This window comes from Prionailurus bengalensis, chromosome D2 (assembly GCF_016509475.1).
Source record: "Prionailurus bengalensis isolate Pbe53 chromosome D2, Fcat_Pben_1.1_paternal_pri, whole genome shotgun sequence".
In the NCBI taxonomy this organism is placed as follows: Eukaryota; Metazoa; Chordata; class Mammalia; order Carnivora; family Felidae; genus Prionailurus; species Prionailurus bengalensis.
Window position 1 is genome coordinate 29792352 of NC_057351.1, and position 22395 is coordinate 29814746.

At 41.7% G+C, this 22395-nt stretch overlaps 1 protein-coding gene across 1 annotated transcript; it reads left to right on the forward strand.

Annotated features, from left to right (window-relative positions):
- Positions 1 to 1414: 1414 nt before the first annotated feature.
- On the forward strand, positions 1415 to 21663 carry SRGN (serglycin). Its single transcript, XM_043596508.1, has 4 exons — positions 1415 to 1419; positions 6260 to 6359; positions 16392 to 16539; positions 20713 to 21663. The coding sequence occupies exons 2-4, from the start codon at positions 6284 to 6286 to the stop codon at positions 20978 to 20980; spliced, it is 492 nt and encodes a 163-aa protein (XP_043452443.1). The 5' UTR covers positions 1415 to 1419; positions 6260 to 6283; the 3' UTR covers positions 20981 to 21663.
- The last annotated feature ends 732 nt before the right edge of the window (positions 21664 to 22395 follow it).

Genomic DNA, 22395 nt, shown 5'->3' on the forward strand with positions numbered 1-22395 from the left:
TGGGAAATTTATTTTTTAATTAATTAATTAATTATTTTTTAAAATGCATCCAAGTTAGTTAGCATATAGTGCAATAATGATTTCAGGAGTAGAATCCGGTGATTCATCCCCTATGTATAACACCCAGTGCTCATCCCAACAAGTGTCTTCCTTAATGCCCCTTACCCATTTAGTCCATCCCCCCACCCACAGCCCCTCTGGAAACCCTCTATTTGTTCTCTATATCTAAGAGTCTCTTATGTATTGTCCTCCTCCCTGTTTTTATATTATTTTTGCTTCCTTTCCCTTATGTTCATCTGTTTTGCATCTTAAATTCCACATATGAGTGAAATCGTATGGTATTTGTCTTTCTCTGACTAATTTCGCTTAGTATAACACCTTCCAGTTCCATCCACGTTGTTGCAAATGGCAAAATTTCATTCTTTTTGATTGCTGAGTAATATTCCAGTGTGTGTGTGTGTGTGTGTGTGTGTGTGTGTGTGTGTGTACACACACACACACACACACACACACACACCACATCTTCTTTATCCATTCATCTGTCGATGGACATTTGGGTTCTTTCTGTACTTTGGCTATTGTCAATAGCACCGCTATAAACATTGGGGTGCATGTGCCCCTTTGAAACAGCACACCTGTATCCCTTGGATAAATACCAAGTAGTGCAATTGGTGGGTCATAGGGTAGTTCTACTTTTAATTTTTTGAGGAACCTCCATACTGTTTTCCTGAATGGCTGCACCAGTTTGCATTCCGATATGGGAAATTTAGACCCAAGAAGGCTGTATAAACATTCCTTTTTACTTTTTACTAATTTACAGCCTAAACTAAAATTCTGTTTAGTATTCCTTACTAATTGAAGCTCCCAAAGTTAAATTTTCTTTGAATTGTCACTTCCTCACAGATTTATTGTCTCTTTGTCTAAAAAGTATGAAAACTGTCTTCCTTGGGTCTCAGTTCATTATTGGACCCCATGTGCATATAATTAAACTTTGGGTTTTTTTCCTCTCCATTAATTTGTCTCATGTCAATGTAACTTTTAGACCAGCTGGAAGAATCTTGAAGGTTAGTAGGACATTTTTCCTCCCCTCCATAGCCACAAATGTATGTCACTATGTGTGATTTTATATCTTCTAGTAGCCACATTTTAAAAAAGTAAAACAAACCAGGCAACATTAATTTTAATAATATATTTTAACCCAATATATTCAAAATACCTCAACATAATCAATATAAAAATTATTAATAAGATTTTACATTTTTTCCTTAATATATCTTTTAAATCCAATGTATAGTTTACAAATAGAGCATATCTCAATTCAGATTAGCACATGTCGGGTGCTTACTAACCACGTAGGGCTACCATGTTGGGCAGTGCAGTTCTGAGTGATGGGAGGATGGTTCTTGGCAGTGAGCTGGGGTGGGCTAGTTAGGCTGGGCCCTGATTCCCTCCCAATCACCACGATGATATCCAGAAAGGCCTCTGGGATGAGGATCTTCTGGTCATATAGAACGAGGAAGATCTTGATTGCAAGCCCTACAAGTTCAAGAGTGTGGTTTTGAATAGTGATCTATTGAGCAAGCTCTTGCTTGCCCCTAATGGTCTTTTCTTTTCTCCCCACTAGCCCCATCCTATCTGAAAACTACATTGGGAGTCCCTTGAAATAGGAATTTTGCTGAATTGTTCTGCCTATATTCCCACCAGCCAGGAAGGAGAGACCATCCCATCCCCCCTTGGGGAAATGCCCTTTGGTCCAATTCAAGGAGATTTCACTTTGGTCTTTAAAGTAGGATGGGCCTTGGGGAAGACTGACTTGATTTTGAGGACAAGACCTCTTCTCTTCACCTCTTTAGACATGAATTTGCATGTCTTTCCTCCAGTTCATTATTATAAGTTTGTTTGAAGGGAGCTTCATTTTCTTATTTTCAAGTTTTTGAAAAGAGTGGAAGGGAACTCATTCTTACCCCCATGAGCTAGAAGTATCAATACCTCCATGGATACTCTAAAATCTGAAAAGAAACTCATGCTTATTACATTTGTAATGAGGTTGCACTATCTACTTAACCCACAGATGTTCTTTTCTTTCAGCCTTCCTAACTACTATTTGTACTAATCTTTGGTATTTCCAGCCACATTGCCTTGAGGTGAATTACTTTTATCAGGCAGTTCTTAAGTGCTGATCTCTGATTCAACTTTCTCTCTTTTCTTTTTTTAAGTTTGTTTGTTTGTTAGTTTGTTTATTTATTTATTTATTTATTTATTTAGAGAGCAAGAGAGAGCACACAACCTGGGAAGGGGCAGAGAGAGAAAGAGGGAGAGAGAGAATCCCAAGCAGGCTCCATGCTGTCAGCAAAGAGCTTGACACCTGTGCCTCCAACCCACCACCCGTGAGGTCATGATCTGAGCCAAAATAAAAAATCAGGACGCTTAACCGACTGAGCCACTCAGTTGCCTCTGATTCAACTTCTTTATATCATTGTGCCCCAAAGGAGGGAGATACAAATTAAAACCACAATGAGATACCACCTCACACTAGTCAGAATGACCAACATTAACAACTCAGGCAACAACAGATGTTGGGGAGGATGTGGAGAAAGAGGGTCTCTTTTGCATTGCTGGTGGGAATGCAAGCTGGTGCGGCCACTCTGGAAAACAGTATGGAGGTTCCTCAAAAAGTCAATAATAGGGGTGACTGGGTGGCTCAGTCGGTTAAGCGGCCGACTTCGGCTCAGGTCATGATCTCGCGGTCCATGAGTTCGAGCCCCACGTCGGGCTCTGTGCTGACAGCTCAGAGCCTGGAGCCTGTTTCAGATTCTGTGTCTCTCTCTCTGACCCTCCCCCGTTCATGCTCTGTCTCTCTCTGTCTCAAAAATAAATAAACGTTAAAAAAAAAAAAAAAAGTTAAAAATAGAACTACCCTATGAGCCAGCAATTGCACTACTTGGTATTTATCCAAGGGATACAGGTGTGCTGTTTCAAAGGGGCACATGCACCCCAATGTTTATAGCAGTGCTATTGACAATAGCCAAAGTACAGAAAGAACCCAAATGTCCATCAACGGATGAATAGATAAAGAAGATGTGGTATATATATATATATATATATACACACACACACACACACAATGGGGTATTACTCAGCAATCAAAAAGAATGAAATCTTGCCATTTGCAACAATGTGGTTGGAATTAGAGGGTATTATGCTAAGCGAAATTAATCAGAGAAAGACAAATATCATATGGCTTCACTTATATGTGGAATTTAAGATACAAAACAGTTGAACATAAGGGAAGGGAAGCACAAATAATATAAAAACTGGGGGGCGCCTGGGTGGCGCAGTCGGTTAAGCGTCCGACTTCAGCCAGGTCACGATCTCGCGGTCTGTGAGTTCGAGCCCCGCGTCAGGCTCTGGGCTGATGGCTCAGAGCCTGGAGCCTGTTTCTGATTCTGTGTCTCCCTCTCTCTCTGCCCCACCCCCGTTCATGCTCTGTCTCTCTCTGTCCCAAAAATAAATAAATGTTGAAAAAAAATTTAAAAAAAAAAAAAACTGGGAGGGGGACAAAACATAAGAGACTCTTAAATATAGAGAACTGAGGGTCGCTGGAGGGGTTGTGGGTGGGATATTAAGGGGTATTAAGGAAGACACTTGTTGGGATGAGCACAGGGTATTACACATAGTGGATGAATCACTGGAATCTACTCCTGAAATCATTATTGCACTGTATACTAACTTGGATGTAAATTTAGAAATTAATTAATTAATTAATTAATTAAAAAAAAGAAAAAAGCAGTTGCTTAACTGACTAAGCCACTCAGGTGCCCCAAAACAGATCTGCTTTTAAAAAGACCACCCTGAAACCAATAGCTAGTGAGAAGCCATGTTGTTGTTTTTAATATTTTGTTTATTTTTGAGAAAGAGAGACGGAGTATGGGCAGGGGCAGAGAGAGAGGGAGACACAGAATCGGAAGCAGGCTCCAGGCTCTGAGCTGTCAGCACAGAGCTCAACTTGGGGCTCGAACCCCTGAGCCTCAAGATTATGACCTGAGCCGAAGTCAGATGCTTAACCAACTGAGCCACCCAGGCACCCTGGTGAAAAGTCATGTTTATGTAAAGAGGGGAGGAGGCAGGGTACATTACTTTTTAGATGTGGAACTGGTGTGTGTCCTGTTCCAGGTGATTGTTAAGGAATGAAGATGCCCATGTTACGGGCAAATCAATTGCGTGTGAAATAAAACAGATGCATTTAAGGTTGCCTGGTAACTGAAGAATGAAGTCCAGAACAGAATTTGCCTTTTAAAATTATGGAGAACAGGCTTATTGTACAGGGTAAGGTTTAAGGGCAGATAAAGATCCTCTTTGGTTAATGGAGGAAATTGGGGGCAAGAAGAATGGTAGGTCCCCAGCCCAGAGGGGCGCCGCTAACGCACTCCTCATAGGGTACGCCGTGAGCTTCCTCGGGCACCCTCTCATTGGTTCCCCTCACCATTGTCAGAACCAGAGCAGGGGGCCCAACATCCCTTAGCTGCTAAGTGAGGGAGTCAAGTTAGGACCCAGGACTTCTGGATGCCACATGCATTTGTCCTGCTCCTCTGCAGCTTAAAGAAGACTAGGGAAATGAAACTGGAGGAAGGCTGTTTGGGAAAAGAAACTGTTGGTTGTCAGTGTAGCAGGAGAAGAGCAAATGGTTGAGAATGCGGCACCATTAAAAAAAAAAAATCACCATGACCCAGAGAAGGAAAAAATGAAGTACCCAAAGGAAAAAGACCTCCAAAATGATCATTTTCAATCAGGAGCTCTAAGCAGTTCTGTGGTTTTGCAGGGCTTACTGGAGCTATTGTTTTCGGGCCAGGGCTTTAAATTGGGGGATAGGGTTAAAAAAGACCAGAGATGAGGGCTGTTATTTCAAGCTGAAACCAATATTCCATACTGGGGAACTCACTAGGTTTGTGAGTTTTGGGGTTGGGTACAGCTAAAGAGGGGTCCTTGGTCTCACTTCCAGATGGTTCTGAGGACCGTCAAGATGTGCATTCTTCATAGCTCTTGTGGACTTAGACCACAACTACTCAGCGATTAGATTCTGAGGCCTGTCCTTAGCAGGAAATGGTAAAGGAATCAGCAGGAAGCTGAAAACAAGAGAACGGAAACCCCTCCCTCCTGTCAAAGGACCGACAACAGTGAGGGTGAAAATGGAAAGTGGGGGCTGTAGGGATAGGCATGTGGAAATGGAGAGTGGTTGAACCTTGAATAGAAGGCAACAGTGTGTGTCCCCAGGCGAGAACACGTGTTCAACTGTTATGTCTATCCTGCAACTTTAATGTGGAGCCTCTACCCGGTGTTCCTCAGTCCCCCAGAAGTCTATGCACGATTCCCAGGACCTGAGAAACAGCCACTCCTTTAGTTACAGGGGGCAGCGCAGCATGAGCTCCAGCAGCCCACTGGGCGGACACAACACACCTTGTTTCTGATGCCCAGCTCATTCAAGGCCAGAGAACCCAAAATTCAAGGTGGAAACTTTTACCAGGAGAAAAGGTGAAAGCATAAACGGAATTGCATCATAAGAAATACTTGGTGTGGAGGGGCAGAGAAATGCAAAGTCGTTTTTCTGTTGTGCCCAAGTGCTTGGTAACCAGAAATCCTCGCTCCATTCTTGAGGCAGAGGGAGAGCCAGGGATCGATCCAATGGAAGCAACAGAGTCCAATAAGAAACCTGTTCTCTGAAACCGGAGAACACTTTTTTTGTAGATGAGAACTCAGCTTTGAACTTTTACCTCTCAAGCTCGACTCAGTGACTTGTGCTACTCCTGACAGAAAGGAAAATTAACATTTTATGTTGAAGGTCCTCAGTATGAAAAGGCAGTGCCCAGCTCTCCCTCATCCACAGGGCCGTGGACTCTTCATGTTAAAAATCTTGTGTTCAGATTGCTAATTGAGGAGAGGAAAAACCGACTCTACTGAATGCTGATTCTACTGTTTTAGTGGGAAAACAATTTCTAACAGGCAAGTGTGAAACAACAAAACTTTTGAAAAAGCAGACCTGGGGAGAGTTCAGTGCAGTTTCATAATGGGTATGAATAGTTATTTTGCTGTCTTTTTTTTTTTTTTTTTTTAATCTTTCTGGGTTTTGATGTGGATCTCTTTCTATTTGTTCAGGAAATTGTGACGTGTGTTCTGGGCAGGGTTTGAGGTTTTGGAACTTTTTCTAAAAGGGACAGAGTGCACCCTGCTACATTTCCTAATCGTGAAGTTGGTGTCCAGGCAGCAGGACCGAAGTGAGCTGGTCACGATGCAAAGGCTCCTCCAGGGCACTACGTTTGTCCTGGCTCTTGCCCTCCTCCTGGTTTTTGATTCTTCAGTTCAAGGTAAGACCCGGGAAACTTGCACCCCCCGCCCCCCGCTGTAATCTTTGTAAGCCCCATGTTTCCCACAAATGATAATATTCACTTTAAGATACAGAATGTATTGTGGGAGAAAGTACGCAAGGAAAAAATATTCGGGGTGGCTAAACTCCTTAATGTGAGTTTGGTTAAGTTTGGTACCAAGAAGGATGAGGCTCTGGAGGCAGGTGTGGCCTTGTAAGCTCTCACAATGGTTGAAACGTGCTCTTTTATTTTGGGATGAAAAGGTATAGTTTATAAACATTTTTTTTAATGTATATTTTCTTTTATTGAGAGAGAGAGAGAGAGAGAGAGAGAGACAGAGGGAGAGAGAATCCCAAGCAGGCTCAGCGCTGTCAGCACAGAGTCGCATGCGGGGCTCTATCCCACGAACCCTGAGATCATGACCTGAGTTGAGATCAAGAGTCCCACACTTAACTGACGGAGGCACACAGGCACCCCTAGTTTATAAACTTTCAGAAATTCAAGAAAGTAATATAGAAAAATACCTATGTGTCTATGGAGAAAGTGGCACTGTTGAGTGCCTATCCCTTAGGGTTTCTATCAGTCCCAAGTTTTCCTATATTATGGTGGTGTCATAATTACTCTAACAGTGGGAAATGATATATTTGTAGAAATCAGAGTAAATTTGTTTCTTTTTCCCTTTTTAAAAAAAACTTGGTTCTTAGTGAAAATTCAGTTATGGCTAGACATAGTACAAACCCTCTCAGAGTTTATAAAGAGGCCAAAGAATTTTAGTGTCTGTGCTGTTGCTCAGAGAGACATTACATCTGGAAATTTCTTGTTAGATTTCTCTATGATCCAGGGTTGTTTAGTCAGACTGAAACAACTTAAAGTCTTAATGACTAAGACAACGAAAATTAACAGTTTGTAGGAAAGATACAATTTCTTCTCCTTTGGTAAATAAGGGATCATGTCTAAACAAGGCAGAAGGTCATGACCTGATAAATAGACGGGAGAATTTATGGTAGAAACACATTTAAGGTTCCCCAAATTGTACAGGAAATACTGACTCCTAGTGACATACATGTCCCGGATTTGTTTCTTCAAAGTGACTCTAATGGTCTTGTTTTTACTTTTGGTGGAAATGAAATCATATAGGGGATCTCAGATATGTTCGTCATGTACTGGAAATTTATAAAATTATTTTCTTCTTGTTATGCATTTATTGAAGAAAATAACAGCAAGTAGTGTTGCTGAAACTTTTTTATGAATCTATTTATTTAAAAAAATTTTTTTTTTACATTTATTTATTTTTGAGAGACGGAGAGAGACAGAGCACAAGTGGGGGAGGGGCCGAGGGAGAGGGAGACACAGAATCCAAAGCAGGCTCCAGGCTCTGAGCTGTCAGCACAGAGCCCGAGGCGGGGCTCGAACTCACAAACCACAAGATCGTGACCTGAGCTGAAGTCAGATGCTTAACCAACTGAGCCACGCAGGACCCCAAATCTATTTATTTTTTACAGTATAAAACATTATTGATTGTAGGGAACAGGCTTGGGTCTTTTAGGGAAAATCTTCAGCTTGATGAGGTAATTCCCTAGTGTGTTGTGACAAGATCCAGGGTAATGAGGTCTATATTTGTAGCACAGATTTGAGTGACCAGTTGGTGGGGAGAGGGGTTGGGGTGTGGGGGGAGTCCACCCTGGCAAGAGCTAAGTTAGTCTTTACGTATTCAGAATTTCCCCCAAATATCACGTTCCCCACAAAGATTCAGTAGGTAAAACTGGAATTAAAGCAAAAACGTTCCTTATGTAGTAGGTATTCATCAGAAAGAAGTGAAGAAACCATGATGAAACTGTACAAAGTACTAGCATTTATATCATCACCTGGTAGGTTTAGCTCTTTGTTGGAAAAGGAACCAAGAAAGAGAGAATGAATGAACTGAAAAACTAGGGTATTTCCAAAGGAGAAGTGCACTTGGTGTTGGAATGAAGGGTTTGTGCCCACGTCTCAATAGGAAGGGAGGGGCGCCTGGGTGGCTCGGTCAGTTAAGCGTCCGACTTCGGCTCAGGTCATGATCTCACGGTCCGTGAGTTCGAGTCCCACGTCGGGCTCTGTGCTGACCGCTCAGAGCCCGGAGCCTGTTTCAGATTCTGTGTCTCCCTCTCTCTCTGCCCCTCCCCTGTTCATGCTCTGTCTCTCTCTGTCTAAAAAATAAATAAACGTTAAAAAAAAAATTCAATAGGAAGGGAAATAGATGCCCACCCGGGGCTGTGTGTGCGAGTGACGGCAAGCTCAAGGCTGCAGTGGAAAGAGCCACGCCACTATTTCACCACACATCCACGTGATGCCAGGTGTGATCTGACAGTGTTTTTCCTCCATCTTTTAAAAAATATTTACTCAAACCACTGGTTTGACTGAACTGATCAAATTAACTAGGCTTTTGGCTTGCTTTTACTGCACATATTCAAAACATCTTAGATTACTGTATTTGTTTGCGAAGACTGCCCAGTATCCCAGACTGGTGTGGCTTAAACAACAGAAGTTTATTTCCTCACAGTTCTGGAGACTAGAAGTCCAAGATCAAGATGTCGGTGGGGTTGGTTTCATTCTGAAGCCTCTTTCCTTGCCTTGAAGATGCCCATCTCTCTGTGTCTTCATATGGTCCTTCCTCTGTGTGTGTCTGTGTCCTGATCTCTTCTTCATAAGAGACACCAGCCATATTGGATTATAAGGACCCAGCCATATTGGATTAGGGTCTATCCATATGACCTCATTTGACCTTAATTACCTCTTTTTAGTCCCTATCTCCAGATACAACCCCATTCTGAGGTATTGAGAGTTAGGGCTTCGACACACAAATTGAGGGGACACAACTCAGCCCCTATCAGTTACTGTAAGTCAAACCCAAGTAAAGACATGACGTAAAATCATGTCTATTAGGGGCAAAGAAATGGAAATTTGGCAACGCATGGGAGACCCTGGAGAGCACAGGTGGCCATCGATTTAATGTAGAGCTCCAGGGGATTATTGATTATTGATAAGGTCTGTGAATCCTAAAGTCTTTTATTGCCCCCCTTTTAATTTTTTTCATGTTTATTTATTTATTTTGAGAGGAGAGTGGGGTGGAGAGGGGCAGAGGGAGAGAGGGAGAGAGAGAGTCCCAAGCAGACTCCGCATTCTGTGGGGTGTCATCTGACAAACCATGACATCATGACGTGAGCCAAAATCAAGAACTGGACGCTTAACTGACCGAGCCACACAGGCGCCCCGCCCCTCTTTTTAAAAGATGCCCATAAAGAGAGAAAATGGAAAATCCACGAGCAGTTGTGGCCAGATCATGTGTTCACTCCACACTATTGGGTTATAGTAGATATTGATTCCACCCATGTGTGTTGCTGTTTGATTGTAAAGTGATTTCATGTACATTCTCTCGTAAATGATCATCACATTTCCTGTGAAGAGGAATTAACACCACTTTATAGAAGAGAAGATTCATTTGCTTTTTAGACCAACCGCTTGCAAAATATTTTGAGATTTTAGGCCAGAAGTGGCCATCTGATTTCAAGGACAGAGTTAACTTTCTACTGCAACTTGACTGTCTTCTAGGTAGAGATTTTCTTTTTTCTTTACTGGTCTTTTCTTTTCTCTTCTTTTCTTATCTTTTCTTTCTTTTTAAAGTTTTTATTTTTAAGTAATCACTATATCCAATGTGGGACTTGAACTTACAACCCTGAGATCAAGAGTAACGTGTTCTACTGACTGAGTCAGCCAGGTGCCTCGAGTTTTTCTTTCTTTAAAACAAAAAACCTTGTTTTGGCTGTAGTAAACTTGCTATAAAGTTTACCAGCGAATTGAGGTATAGAGAGGGAGAAATTGAAAGTAAACTGGGAACATTTACAGCTTGGCAAGCCATGCAAGGGTGGGGGAACCTTATCTATCTTGTAGAATTGATTGTCTAGTAGGAAGCAACTCCAACTTAGTGATGTCTGTTTCCATGCTACCCAAACAACGAACAAAATGGCCTTTTTTTTTTTTTTAACCCTCCGCATGGCAGTTTCTGCTTAAGTTTCTCTAACATACCTGCAGCAGATATCCATTAAGAATAGGAAATTGGCTGGGGCGCCTGGGTGGCGCAGTTGGTTAAGCGTCCGACTTCAGCCAGGTCACGATCTCGCACTCCGTGAGTTCGAGCCCCGCGTCGGGCTCTGGGCTGGTGGCTCAGAGCCTGGAGCCTGTTTCCGATTCTGTGTCTCCCTCTCTCTCTGCCCCTCCCCCGTTCATGCTCTGTCTCTCTCTGTCCCCAAAAAATAAATAAACGTTGAAAAAAAGAAATTAAAAAAAAAAAGAATAGGAAATTGGCAAATTGTGATGATGTTGGGGAAAAATTGGTACTACAATACATAAAGATGCAGAGAGATTACTGGGGTAATGTTCATTCACAGAAAGCATTTTGTATAAAGTGGGACTAGTGACTTTGTGTGTATGTGGGGGTGGTGAGCAATGAGGAAAGGGTTCTAAATAATTTACCCTTCTTTTCCCTGGAATCTACCACAAAGTTCACCAGCAGATCCAGTAGGTGGGGCCTTTGGAGAAGATAACCCTTGTGTCCACTAACATTCTCTCTTTTATTTTTTCCAATTATGGTAATCAGTAATCATGAGGCATTTCTCTCAAGCAAGATAGGAGTCAAGATATTCCCACAACATCGGGGGCTGGAACTGTTGAATTCACATCCTGCCAACACCCTTCAATAGATATGTCAGGAACATCGTGTCTGTAACCATGTTCTTTATTTTAATCCAACTGAAAATTATCAATCCCAAATTAGATACACTTTTCTGGGGGGGGGGTGACTTCTACCTTTGATTTCTTTATGAGTTTTTAAACAGCTTTATTGAAATAGCATTCACATACCATAGAGTTCATCCATTCAAAGTGTACAATTCAAAGTTTTTAAATTATATTCACAGATATATGCAACTATCACTATAGTCAATTTTAGAACATTTTCGTCAACCCCCAAAAGAAGCCCCTCTTTTTTTTTTTAAATATTTTATTTTAAAGTAATCCCTACACCCAGTGTGAGGCCTGAACTTACAACCCTGAGATCAGGAGTCATGTATTTTACCCACTGAGTCAGTCAGGCATCCCAAGAAGCCCCTCTTTATAAATTTTAAAAGCTGAGACTCTGAATTCTGGGGGGAGTTTTGTATTTTAGAATTTGTTTTCATGAGTTTATGAAAGCTGTATTATGCCAACAAAATGATAGGGTCTTTCACCTGGACGCTTCCCCGTAAAGTTTTAGTTTTACTTTTCTGTTTAACTTCCTATCTATGCAAACATTCTCTCAGCTTGATAGCACATCGGCTGCCTGTAAAGGAGAAGGCAAACATCTACAGTGCCCAAAATGATAGCCTCTGAGCGCTTGAAATGGGGTGAATCCAAACTGAAATGTGCTGTTAGTGCAAAATATGCACCCAGACTTACATGAAAAGAAAAACGTAAAATATTCATTAATAACTTACATTGCTTATATGTTAAATGGCAATATCTGAATACATTGGTTAAATGAAATGTCTTGAAATTAATTCCACTTGTCTCTTTCTACTTTAAAAAATAGAGCTGCTATGACATTGAAAATTCCACACGTGGGCGCCTGGGTGGCCCAGTGGGTTAAGCGTGGGACTTAGGTTCGGGTCATGATCCTGTGAGTCCGAGCCTCCGTTCAGGCTCTGTGCTGACAGCTCAGAACCTGAAGCCTACTTCAGGCTGCCCCTCCCCCGCTCTGTCTCTGTCTCTCTCAAATATAAATAAACATTAAAAAAAAAGAATATTTCATACATGGTTGTCTGAACACTTCTATTGGACAGCGCTGTTCTAGACGGCACAGAGTGTGAAGACATCGCCCTCTGCTGGACATGTTGGATTTTTTTTTTTCTTTTTTTCTTTTTTTTAGTCCCACCTACAAGGCAGGGCTTTTAAGTAGCAAGCACTCAATGCCAAACTTACGCTGCTTGAGGAAAGAATCAGAGGAGAAAGGTAAACCATACCAACACCAGGTGCAAAGATTTGTGCTAGATGTTTTACATACTTTCATCTCACTGTAAAGGAACTGTTCGGGATACTATTATTCATCTTTGAAAGATGAGAAATTGAGAATCAGACAGATGCTAAATGGTAGAATGAGTGTTTAAATTCTGATGTCTTTATAAGTTGTCCACTAGCAGAGATTGGTCATTGTGGTCTCTTCCTCATCGGAGAAACTAGTGTTTAAGGAGCTCTGACCATGATGCCAGTTATTATTCTAAGAACCTAACATTTATATCTCATTATCGGATCTATTACTGTTCCCATTTCATGGATGAAGAAATTGAGCTACACAGAGGTTAAGTAAGTTGGGCAAGGTCACACAGCTAGTAAGGGGCATTGGATGTCATCTTGCTACCTTACCTCCAGTCTCCAGACAGTGACAGAACTAACCTATTTTGGATGACTAGCTGTCCCAGGCCAGATACAGTTAGCGATATTCAGGAACCATGGGGAAAATTGTGATAGTAGTTCCAACGTTTATTTATTTTTGGGACAGAGAGAGACAGAGCATGAACGGGGGAGGGGCAGAGAGAGAGGGAGACACAGAATCGGAAACAGGCTCCAGGCTCTGAGCCATCAGCCCAGAGCCTGACGCGGGGCTCGAACTCACGGACCGCGAGATCGTGACCTGGCTGAAGTCGGACGCTTAACCGACTGCGCCACCCAGGCGCCCCTGTGATAGTAGTTCCAAAGGTAAGAAAGAAAGAAACAAACAAACCAACCAACCAGCGGGAGAATATTTACTTTCTTACATTAGTGTCTTTATCTTTGCAAGGAATATTGTTATTTATAGAAATTTATAAGACAAAATGAGAAAAAAATCACCAAAGAGTCTATCACTATATTTTTGTGGATTTCCTCAAATTTCTCCCCAATATCTGTTTACATGGTTGCATTAACAACTACTATGCAGCATGGTGTTCTGCCTTTTTCACTCATTTTTAAATATAGAGTTTCCCATGATGTTACATAGTCTTTTCTATAACCACTACCTTTTAACTTTTTTGTCAATATTCCCTCATATGAATGACTAATAATGAGATTTTTAACTGTTTTGATCAAGTTATTTCCTGTTTCCCTAGTTTAAATAGTACTAAGGTGAATAGTTTCATGTATCTTTTATACATTGTATTTTACCTATATCTATATATCTCTTTATAGATATAAAATGTGTATCATATATCTTAATGATGTAATAACTTGGTTAATCAGAGCTATTAGGACAAAGTTGAGTACAAATAGACGTAATAGAGAATCATAAAGAAAGAGGACATTTCGAAAAAGTTCTGTGGTTCTGCAGTCTTTTAAGAACAAAGTCCTTGGCCATCCTATTGAGAGGTAAAGTGAACTTGACTTTGGTATCAACCTCTGATAGTTGCTGTCAGAAGAGAACAGGACATAGTTTGTGCATACTCTTCTAGAAACAGATACTGGGGGTGACCCCAAAACTCCAAAGTTCATGGTCTCTGGGGATGTTGGGTAATGAGATTAGGGGTCATTTTTCTTTTTTTTGTTTGTTTAATACATTTTTCAAAATTTCCTATAATAAGCTCATATTTCTTTTCTCCTTTTAAAAAATAAAGTTATTTAAGTTTATTTATTTTAAGAGAAAGAGAGTGTAGAGGAAGGGCAGAGAGAGAGAGAGAGAGAGAGAGAGAGAGAATCCCAGGCAGGCTCCATGCTATCAGCGTGGAGCCCTATGTGGGGCTCGAACACACGAACCATGAGATCATGACCTGAGGCAAAACCAAGAGTCAGAAGCTTAACCAACAGAGCCACCCAGGCGCCCTGTAACATAAATGTTATTTTAAAAAATTGCAACAAAAGCAGTCTAGATGTAAGGAATATCTAAACAGACTGCCCATTTCTAGAGGCGAGTGCTGTAAAAGGTAAAGACACCTTTCCATTAGACCCTGAATTAAAACAATGTCAGGAAACCCTGTCAAATTGCTGTAGGAGTCCATTTATGTAAAATTCTAGAAGATATAAACTAATTTTTTAAGTCTATTTATTTATTTACTTTTGAGAGAGAGAGGGCGAGCAGAGGAAGGGAAGAGAGAGAGGGAGAGAGAGAATCCCAAGCAGGCTTCGTGCTGTCAGCACAGAGCCTGATGCAGGGCTCTAACTCATGAACTGTAAGATCATGACCTGAGCCAAAAATCAAGATTTGGAGGCTTAACTGACTGAGCCACCCAGTCGTCCCTAAACTAATTTATGATGACAGGAAGCAGATGAATTGTTGTAGGGGGCTTGCAGAAGTGTGTCAAGAGGAGGGAGGGCAGTCAGGGTCCTTCCTTCCTCTGTCTTCTCCCTACCAATCCCCTCCACAAAGGCAATCAGTATGTTGTGTAAGTTTTCAGAGGTTCAAGATACATATATGCAAGCATATATGTAAATATATTCTTAAAAACACAAACACACACAAATGTTAACACAATGCACAGTGTTCCTTACTTTGTTTTAAATTTAATAATCTACCTTGGAGAATCTATATCAGTGTCCAGAGAGCTGCCTCATTCTTTTTTTTTTTTTTAAGTTTATTTATTTGTTTTGAGAGAGAGAGCAACTGGGATAGAGGCAGAGAGAGAGAGAATCCCAAGCAGGCTCTGCACTGTCAGTGCAGAGCTCAACGTGGGGCCTCAAACCCACGAACCACAAGACGTGGCCTGAAATCAAGAGTCGGACGCTTAACCAACTGAGCCACCCTGGCACCCCTGCCTCATTCTTTTAATAGCTGTACCTTAACATGTAATTTTCCAATATTTTACTGTTGCAAAAAAAAAAAAAAAAGTTGCCGTGATTGTCCATAGCACTGGGTTTTTTGTTTGTTTTCTGAAATAGTTGTTACCATTTCCACTTTGATCTGTACAGACAACAATGTACTGGGTTTTGAAACCACTTTTCCTGCTTTTCAAGGATTCTAAACATGCCCTTTCTTGCTAGGTGATTATTAGTTGCCCTTGTGTGAATAAAACATGGGCTTCGGGTGGGGAGGAGATGAACCTTTTGAAGTATGGGGAAGTATTTCTCACCACCGGGCTTCCATTCTTGCTAAAGTGAAGAATAGACAGTTTATTTCATGAATTAATAAGGCATCTCCTGTATTACCTTCTAACACCAGATTTGGAGACTTCTGTGTAGAAACTAAACTCAAAAGAAGCTGTGACAAACTAGGGTATTCCAACCAGTCTGTCCCTCTGCGAATAGAACAGCCTGGTTCTTCTGAAATCTCTGACTGGATCTGAGGGCAAAGAAAGAGGGCAAGCTTTTATTAACTTTTCATTCCTAAGAACATCATATGGCCCTAAAGAACTAGGGCCCCGTAATGTCTTAGGTACTACTTGGTGTCTTCCTTAATCTTTCTGAATGTGATTTGGCTCATCTCTATAAGAAGGGGCAGGCTTTGGGGGTCAGATATGGGTTTGAATACTGGGCCCTTCAATACCCATGTGGCCTCAGTTTTCCTTTGCGTAAAGTGGAGAGAATAGTACAAAAATAATAATAGTTAACACTACCAAGTGTTTATTGTGTTCCTGGCACTATGTTAACGCCTTTACATGCATTTCTCATTTAATTTTGAGGACCAGCTTATGAGAAAAAACGACACTGTTAGCATCTTCATTTCACAGAGGGGGCTCAGGGAAGTGAAGGTTTCCCAGGTCACCAGTAGCATAGCTGGGACTTTACTCCAGGTGGCTGATTGCCCAAGCCTATTCTAACCTTAAACTCTGGGCTACTTTATGGGGTTGTCGGGAGGACAATGTATCTAAAAGGCTGGCGCACGGTGGATGCTGCTATTCTATTTATGGTCATACTATTTATGGTCTATTTATGGTCATGCCCACACCTTACCTTCTACCAAATTTAGAATTCATTTAATCAACAATTTCTTCTGGACAGAGTGAGGAGAAGCTGTGTGAGAGGTACTTAGTAACCACATGGGTTCCTTTTTTGGGGTAGGTTCTCCTGTGCGGAGGGCCAGGTACCAGTGGGTACGCTGTAATCCTGAGAGTAATTCTGCAAACTGCATTGATGAAAAAGGACCAATGTTCAACCTGCTTCCAGATGAAACCAACAGAATCCTCCCTCCAAGGACTGACCCTTTTTTGTAAGTGAACTTTCTCTGATCTTACTTTCACTGACTCCTGTTGAGACCTTGGCTTGGAGATGGGAGGGTTGTCCAGTGTGTTTTTCTTCAGGCTCTTGCCTCGGTGGCTTGGTTTTCGCCACACAGTACACGGTAAAGCTGTATACTGTATTTACTGGTGTGTGAGATGCGCAAGAATGCACGATTCATCCAAACTTTTGCAAGGTCTTTTTGTGGTGGCAGAGACAAAAACCAACTACTTTTCACCAACAAGTATTGGAAATGATTGAGCATTATTCTGTTTATGTAAATAGAGCACGTTATATATTAAAATCCAATAGGAGCCTGGCAACTGCGTGCATAAATAAAATGCAGTATTTCGCTAGAGTGGACTATTATTTGGCCAAATAAGGAACGAATTGTGCGATCACATGGATCTATCCTGAAAACATTATGCAAAGTGAAAAAAACCAGACACAAAAAGCCACACCTTGCATGATTCTATCCATATGAAATGCCCAGAATAGTCAATTCTACAGAGGTGGAAAATAGATGAGTGGTCACCAGGGGCTGGAGGAGAGGGAGGAATACAGAATGATTGCTAATAGGGGTTATTAAAATATCCTGAGAGGGGCGCCTGGGTGACTTGGTCCGTTAAGCGTCCGACTTCGGCTCAGGTCATGATCTCATGGTCTGTGAGTTCAAGCCCCACGTCGGGCTCTGTGCTGACTGCTCAGAGCCTGCAGCCTGTTTCGGATTCTGTGTCTCCCTCTTTCTCGGCCCTTCCCCTGTTCATGCTCTGTCTCTCTCTGTCTCAAAAATAAATAAACGTTAAAAAAATTTTTTTTAATAAATAAATAAAATAAAATAAAATATCCTGAGATTAGATAGTAGTGATGAAAAAAGAAATTAGGGAAGAGAAGAATAAATGGCCATGGCTTATCAGAGACAAAGCCAAACCTCTTCTTGATGAAATAAAACCTGATTTAAACTTGCAAAAAAGATCCAATAGGAATTCATAAGTAACAAAAATGGAATTGTCTTCGAATCAATTGTTTTAGTAAGCAGCAAAGTCGTATAACAGGTAGCAAAAATGCGTTATGAAAAGGATTATCATAAAGGTTTAATCTTCAGACTTGGAAGATTAACCCTAGAAAATTACTCTCCTCAAAGCCAGGGAAGTCATCATGCCCAAACCAGGTGAGGCCATCATCACTCAGCAGGGGAGGGGGGAGGCCCTGGTGGGGGAGGGGGAGGTCCTGGCGACCCTCTTCGTTGCTGGCACTCACTGCATAAGAGATTACATCGTCACCATCCTCAAAATGTCGCTCTGCAATCCTGCTCCTATGCCTCTACTTCCTTTTTTTTTCTTTTTTTTTTTTTTATAACCTTTATTCAGTATTGAGAGTCAGAGAGACAGAGCGTGAGCGGGGGGAGGGGGAAGGGGAGAGGGACGGGCAGAGAGCATGGGAAACACAGAATCCAAAGCAGGCTTCAGGCTCTGAGCTGTCAGCACAGAGCCCGATGTGGGGCTCGAACTCACGAACCGTGAGATCATGACCTGAGCTGAAGTTGGACGCTTAACCAACTGAGCCACCCGGGCACCCCTCCTGTACCTCTTCTTTTAGTCCACAGCATTAAGCTTGAAATTGATTTTGTAGCATCCTCCATTATTTTAACTTCTGAGTTTCCACAGTAATTCATTTAAAGCTAAAATGTTGGAGGAATAACCCAAGTTCTCCCAAACAACTATTTTTACACCATTTCTTCTCTCCTTAAGTCTCTACAATCTTCTCTTTCCTCAGCCGGGAAATTTTCCATCTCACTCTGACACCCCAGACACTTAGGAGTGAACAGTTCTTGCTTCTGTGTTACTCCCAGGCCCATTTGCCCTCCTATCCATTCTTTTTCCTTTCCTCTTCCTTCTCTCTATTGGGTAAGGGGTGAGGACTCATCCCATGGTCTGCATCTCTCAGGCTCCCTGATCTGTGGCTGAGTTTGGACAATGGAAGGCACAGAAGGGAGACCAGAGAGCTTGAGAGGCAGGGAGAGATCAGGATGTTTCTTCTCCTCGGTCCCTGCCTTGAGTGGCACCTCTGGCAGGACTGTGTCTCCTCCATGACTTCGGCTCCCACCAGATACCCCTAGTAGCTGGGCTCAGGGAAATCCACCTCCTTCCATTGTCCCTTTAGCCCAGGGGGAGAAGTATCTTCTCTCATCTCTGGGTTTCCTCGCTATCCCCTATCTGGCTTCACTGCTTTTCCATCACACATTAAGTAGTTTCCTGTGTTAAATATTGAGATGAGTTTCCTGATTGGACTCTGTGGCAGCTTCTAGGGCCACTCCTCCTTGTTCTGGGGATCCTACCTCTACACGCCTTTTCTAGGACTTCAGTTCTGCAGTGACTCCTGTGAGACCAGCATCTTGTTTCCACCGGGGTGCAGAATTCTCTAGCATCTCAGGCAGTTAGCTAGAATCCCTTCTTTGACTCTGCATCCTGTCCAGCTATTGCCCGTTCTCTGCTCCTCTTCACAGTAACACTTACCGAAAAGGATGCTTCCTGTCTCCCCATCCCTCTACCCCTTCTGTTTGGACTTCCGTTCATTTCTACCTTCCCCTCAGAATGTTTGGTGAGGTCACAATTACTCCTGGTTAACACATCCACTCTTTACTTCTCTGTGTTTGGCTTTCTCACCTTCTTAATTGCCTTCAAAACAGTTGATGCCCCCACCCTGGAAATGCTTTCTTCTCTAGGCTTCCACGGCCCCACCTTATCTTGAGTTTTCTTCTACTTCCCTGACTATTCGTTCTCCTCTGTTCAATATTTAATATATTGATATGGCCCTGGCTCTGTGCTGGGCCTCTTTTCTATCTGCATGCTTTCTTTAGGTGACCTCATTGTTCCGTGTTTTTGATACTCTGTGTGTGTGCGTGTGTGCGTGTGTGTGCGTGTGTGTGCGTGGGTGCGCATGCGTTTCCACTTTTCCAGTGCCGATCCCTTTTCCCTGACCCCACAGTCTAAGCTAGCCACCTGGTCACCCTTTCATACATTAGTCTGTTTCACTTCTCTGCATAGCATTTAGCACCATCTCATAGTTTCCTGATTTATTCACTTTTTATGGTCTGTCTTCCCCAATAAGTTCTAAATTTCTCGAGGAGGGACCTCATCTGTTCGTCCCCATTCTATCCTAGGCACTTAGAATAGGGATCCGCTGTTCAATATTTACTGAAGGCATGCATGCATGATGCTCTAATCTGTTGTATGGCCTGTGGTTCGCTATCTTCACGGAAAAAATGACCCATAGACTATGAAACACAGTTTTTGTCTCTGATATTTAGTTGTGTTGTTGTACCACTGAGGGGTAGCGACATGGCTCTGGTCTTTTGGTGCTGAGTGGACTTCTAAACCACCAAACTGAACCCAACTGAATGAATATATTTACTTTTTTTTTAAAGTTTATTTATTTATTTTGAGACAGATAGGGAGCACAAGTGGGGAAGCAGCAGAGACAGTGGGGGAGAGAGAGAATCCCAAGCAGGCTCTGCACCGTCAGCGCTGAGCCCAATGCAGGGCTCGATCTCACGAACCATGAGATCATGACCTGAGCCAACATCAAGAGTCAGACCTTCCGAGCCACTCAGGTGCCCCAATCCATTTACTGTTTGAGAGGAACTTGAATGTTAATATGGTGGCAAACATAACGCTTAACTTGTCACAAAGAATTTCTTTAGATTCAGTTGTGCTGAAGCACTGTGAATATTAGAAGTTTTGTAGAAATTTTAAATTTGGGAAAAATGTCATCTATCTAGGCTGACTTACTTGTTTGTGCTTTCTTTAATGGAAGAAAATGGGAAAATATATCTTTCTTTTTTTTTAATAAATGTCCTCTTAATTTACCAAATACAGGATTGCTATGCTACCGATAAGAAAATTAGCATTGCTTATATGAGTCTGCAATGTGTAGATGTTGATAGATAAATGCAATGAGTTAAGTCTAGGCAAACATGTAGAAAGGCCTGATTGATTTGTTTTTTGTTTTAAAGCATTGAATAACTGGGAAATGTGTGTGTAACTTTTAATTTGAGCAACTGGGTGGCTGCATTAATTTTCTACCTTAAAAATTTTTTATGATTTTCTTTCGTATGTCTCAAACTTCACTGTTTTTCTTTTCCATTTTTTTGTTCTTACTTCAGAATGACAGGATCCCAGAACTTGAATGATGTCTTCCCTCTCTCTGAGGACTATTTTGGATCTGGATCTGGATCCGGATCCGGCTTTGGCTCTGGCTCAGGATCTGGAAGTGGCTCTGGAAGTGGCCTCCTCACTGAAATTGACCAGGAATACCAACCAGTAGATGAAAACGATGCTTTTTATTACAACTTTAGGCCTCTCAAGAGAAATCTGCCCTCAGACAACCAGGACTTGGGCCAAGATGGACCAGAAGAGAATTTCATTCTGTGAAAGAGAGGGTTTCCCATTTTGATGCCAGGCAATGCATTCTATACGTTTTATGTACCGGAGTGAAATGATCAATTCTGGAATAAAAAAAGGTTTATAGGATTTCAAAACATCTGAAAGAAAAGTTTAGGGTTTATCACCTTTTTTTCTTCATGAATTCTTCAAGCTCCCTTCACCTATCCTGTTGTCCTGGAAAATACCTGCATTCCCTTTGTATCGTACTCAACCAACATCACTATGAAATTACCTAGACTGCCCACGCCTAAAAAATGGCTTTAAAGAATAACTTAACCTGTTTAAAAAAAATTCAGCCTGAGAAGCAAATTGACAAGTGATATTTCACACCCCAGTCTTCAGAAACCTGACACTGATTGTGAATTATATTGATATGCCCCTTTTCTTATGAAAAATCCAGATGAAACACTGGGTAAATTTATAGAGTGGGTGGGTAATTGACAAGTCCCCTGTAAAGTGTACCACTCTATCGTTACCACTGGATGTGCTGGGAGAGCTGGTGGGCCATGTTTGCTGAGAACTACGATTGGTGTTACAATTAGAAACTTAGGACCCAAACTAAAGCACGACTGTGCTCGGAATACTTCATACTGCTTTCCTTTTTTTTTTTTTCCCTGGATATCTGTGTATTTTCAAATGTTCCTCTATTAAAGCAGAACTATAATCAATGAGTCAAGCTGTCTGGGATCTCTTGTTATAATAGATAAATTAAGAAATAATCATTTTTGCTCAGATGTTTCTAGAAGTCTTATCGCCAAGATATCAGCAAGATTATTTTACAGAACAAATTTTGCAATCAAATCCTATTAACCAGCAGATGAAGAAAACAATTGTGGTAGAGCGAAGTTATTCTTGTCCAGGTGCCTCTTCTTCCTGAAGGCTGTTCTCATCTCTGTTCCCCTGAGTTCTGAAAAGCTTGTCAGCATCGTTGTCATGAATCCTGTTCTTCCTTTATTTATTTATTCTTATTTTGTCTTGCTTCCTTCCATTCCCTTTCCAGGTTATCTATCCTGAGAATGCTCCCTTAGAAACTTACTGCATTGCTACATGGAGAGTCCAGCTGGTGACAGTTGGCGACAGGAACATAGAAAGCAGATGCTAAAATGGGATCTGGGAGCTAGATCACCTGCTGCCTGACTGGCAATGAGGACCCCATCCCTGGCCAGAGATGCAGCACAGGGACAGGACAGCACTGCAATTACTGAAGTTTTCACTGACGATGACCTGGGGGATACTAGGGCTAGGGTGTTGGGCGTTGAGAAATATGAGGAAGTGGTAATTATAAAGACAATAGTATTGGATGGCTATTGCTAGAAGCAAGTAATGCTTTTTTTTTTTTTTTAAATTTTTTTTTTCAACGTTTATCCATTTTTGGAACAGAGAGAGACAGAGCATGAACGGGG

Bases quoted from the DNA above. Each gene is read 5' to 3' on its own strand.
- SRGN (XM_043596508.1), top strand. From the start codon at position 6,284: ATGCAAAGGCTCCTCCAGGGCACTACGTTTGTCCTGGCTCTTGCCCTC. The intron at 6,360-16,391 runs GTAAGACCCGGG...TTTTTGGGGTAG, and splicing joins TTTTGATTCTTCAGTTCAAG to GTTCTCCTGTGCGGAGGGCC. The intron at 16,540-20,712 runs GTAAGTGAACTT...TTCTTACTTCAG, and splicing joins CCAAGGACTGACCCTTTTTT to AATGACAGGATCCCAGAACT.